The 2,388-nt window shown below is 39.7% G+C and overlaps 1 protein-coding gene across 1 annotated transcript in view; it reads left to right on the forward strand.

Moving 5' to 3' along the window:
- The window catches only part of LOC107666938 (thyrotropin-releasing hormone-degrading ectoenzyme-like), a 136,171-nt gene that overhangs the window by 126,259 nt on the left and 7,524 nt on the right, over window positions 1-2,388 (forward strand). The window contains exon 13 of the mRNA XM_016458468.1: window positions 425-592. Within this exon, the coding sequence (XP_016313954.1) occupies window positions 425-592 (168 nt within the window). The remainder of the gene's footprint in view (window positions 1-424; window positions 593-2,388) is intronic.

Genomic DNA, 2,388 nt, shown 5'->3' on the forward strand with positions numbered 1-2,388 from the left:
ATTTGCTATCTTTAAACAACCCTGAGGACGTAACAAATTACTGCTGTGAAAAATGCTCTCTTTAGGAAAATGTCATTCTCAAGAATTAAAACTAAAAAGGTGTGAACACAATGTGATCTAATGGTGTGTAAATAGCCCTTAGTAAATGTTTAATCAACAGACTTGGTCATAGAGAGGAATGCTAATCACCTCTAGCATTCAGTTTGCATATATGCTAATGTATCAACATTATTAACTATTTTCCATGTATTCATGCACATCAAAGAAAATAATAAATTAATGTTTTTAGCTCCATCAATACACTTGTAAATGTTAAATATGAGAATTTAAATGCTAAAATTAGCATGTATGATTTATTAGCGTTTATTAGCATTTATAGTTATTGTGCGTCTTCACTGGAATGTTTTGGTCTTCTATCCCACAGGATTCCACCCAACGTGCGGGACATTGTTTACTGCACAGGTGTTTCTCTGATGGATGAGGATGTGTGGGAGTTTATCTGGATGAAGTTTCACTCTTCTACAGCCATCTCTGAGAAGAAGGTTCTTCTGGAGGCCTTGACCTGCAGTGACAATATCTTCCTGCTCAACAGGTCAGTCGATATTCTTGTACCTCATTAACAATGACATGATAAAGCAAAGAGATTCAAATAACAAGCCACTGTAGCATGACACTTTATCAATCAGTCTTAGCTGAAAGTTTTAGCTTCTTTTTGGCTTGGAATCTCAGTACCATCCACCAACCTCTTCACAGGGGCGATTCTAGGATTTTCAGTTTAGGGGGGCTCAGCCCCTAGTGAGGGTATAATAATAATAATAGCCTAATAAAATCTATATATAAAAAGATAAAAAATTTTTGATTAATAGGGGTCATATATTAAACTTATTGCAGTATTCCACTGTATTGCATAGATAGGTATAATATTTGAGTACCGAATAAGCCACATTTAAGTCTTCATGATCTCACACACAACCTGTTTACTGTACAAACACAAAATTTTACTGTTTGCATTTCTAGTACAACCCTCTTTCCTTAGCTCAAGCATGCAAACCTCTTTGCCACATGCACTGGAATATGTATTATATTGAAAGTTACATTTTCAAATGAAAATGGCAACATGATCGATTTATAAAGTATGCGTTCATATGTGCTTCATTTTCGCTGGAGGAAACAGCTGTGGTGTGATGAGGGGTGAACGCAGTGAAAACTTAGGCTACAGTAGATGGGGAACTGATTATTGCTCCCCCATGTTATTTTGTAAACTGGATTTGACAAAGAACTGCACAGATGCAGATATTATAACAATCTATCGAGCTCTGCACCGCCGCGGTCTGCGGTTTGAAAAAAGAACGCGCTGAAAGACGGGGAGGAGCCAATCGAAGTCTGCCGCCGTTTTCATATGAAATTTAAAGGGGACGGAGGCGATCACGAATTCGCGTACAGTTTATGGAGCTAATCGCAAGATTTTAGGGGGGCCAAGTAGTCATTTTATTTATAGCCCCCTAAAAATGGCCTAACGACGCCCATGCCTCTTCATTCACTTTTTCATGATTTTGGGGGGTTTCTGCCATTTTATTGATAGCAGGAAGTGTCTGGAGATCTCTGTATGGCACGTCTGACTAGAACTCACTTGTTAGTTTGCAGTCTACTGTACCTCAATCCCATTCAATCCTCTCCTCCACATCATGTCACTCACACCAGCAGAGCTGCACTCACTCCACTGATGGGGCAGTAAAGACAATGGCTGCCGTAGGAGCTTTTCCCACAAGTCTCCACGGTGTCTTAAATCCTCTCCCAACACAATAGCAGGATGAGGACGGTGACGGATTACACCCCGTCCAGAGTAGACGAGGATCTCAGAGCCCACACATATTCTAAAGCAGATTCACTGCGGGTTCGACATCTCCATTTATTCTGTTGCATTTGGTCATTGTTTTATGGATGCACTGAGAGAAAAAAACATTCCCATGTAAAGAGACCCAGCATGACCCCTCTCTGCAGTGAGTGCTCAGCACTCAATAGGCTGATTCCTGTGGGACGGATTCAGTGTGAGTTTGTTGAGAGGGATGTGGTTTGCCTCACTAGAGGAAGAAGATAAATAGCACCACACTTAGTAAGCACACATTTCAGTGCTCTACATCCATGCATTTTCATCTTCATGGTTAGATACTATTCATCATATTACAGTCAGCAAGGAACATTTTCATTTTTTCTATAGTGGTAATTGCCTTCCCTGAAGGTAAAATTAATGAGTTTTTTCTCACTCTCAGTGATCCATGACTCAGCTGTCATACACAATACATCTAGACACAACATCTGAAAGTCATGAAGCTGAACCATGAATACAAAATCATCTTCAGAAACCTCCATAATTCCCAACAGTACAAA

Source organism: Sinocyclocheilus anshuiensis, unplaced genomic scaffold (genome assembly GCF_001515605.1).
Source record: "Sinocyclocheilus anshuiensis isolate Anshui unplaced genomic scaffold, SAMN03320099.WGS_v1.1 scaffold719, whole genome shotgun sequence".
Lineage (NCBI taxonomy): Eukaryota > Metazoa > Chordata > Actinopteri > Cypriniformes > Cyprinidae > Sinocyclocheilus > Sinocyclocheilus anshuiensis.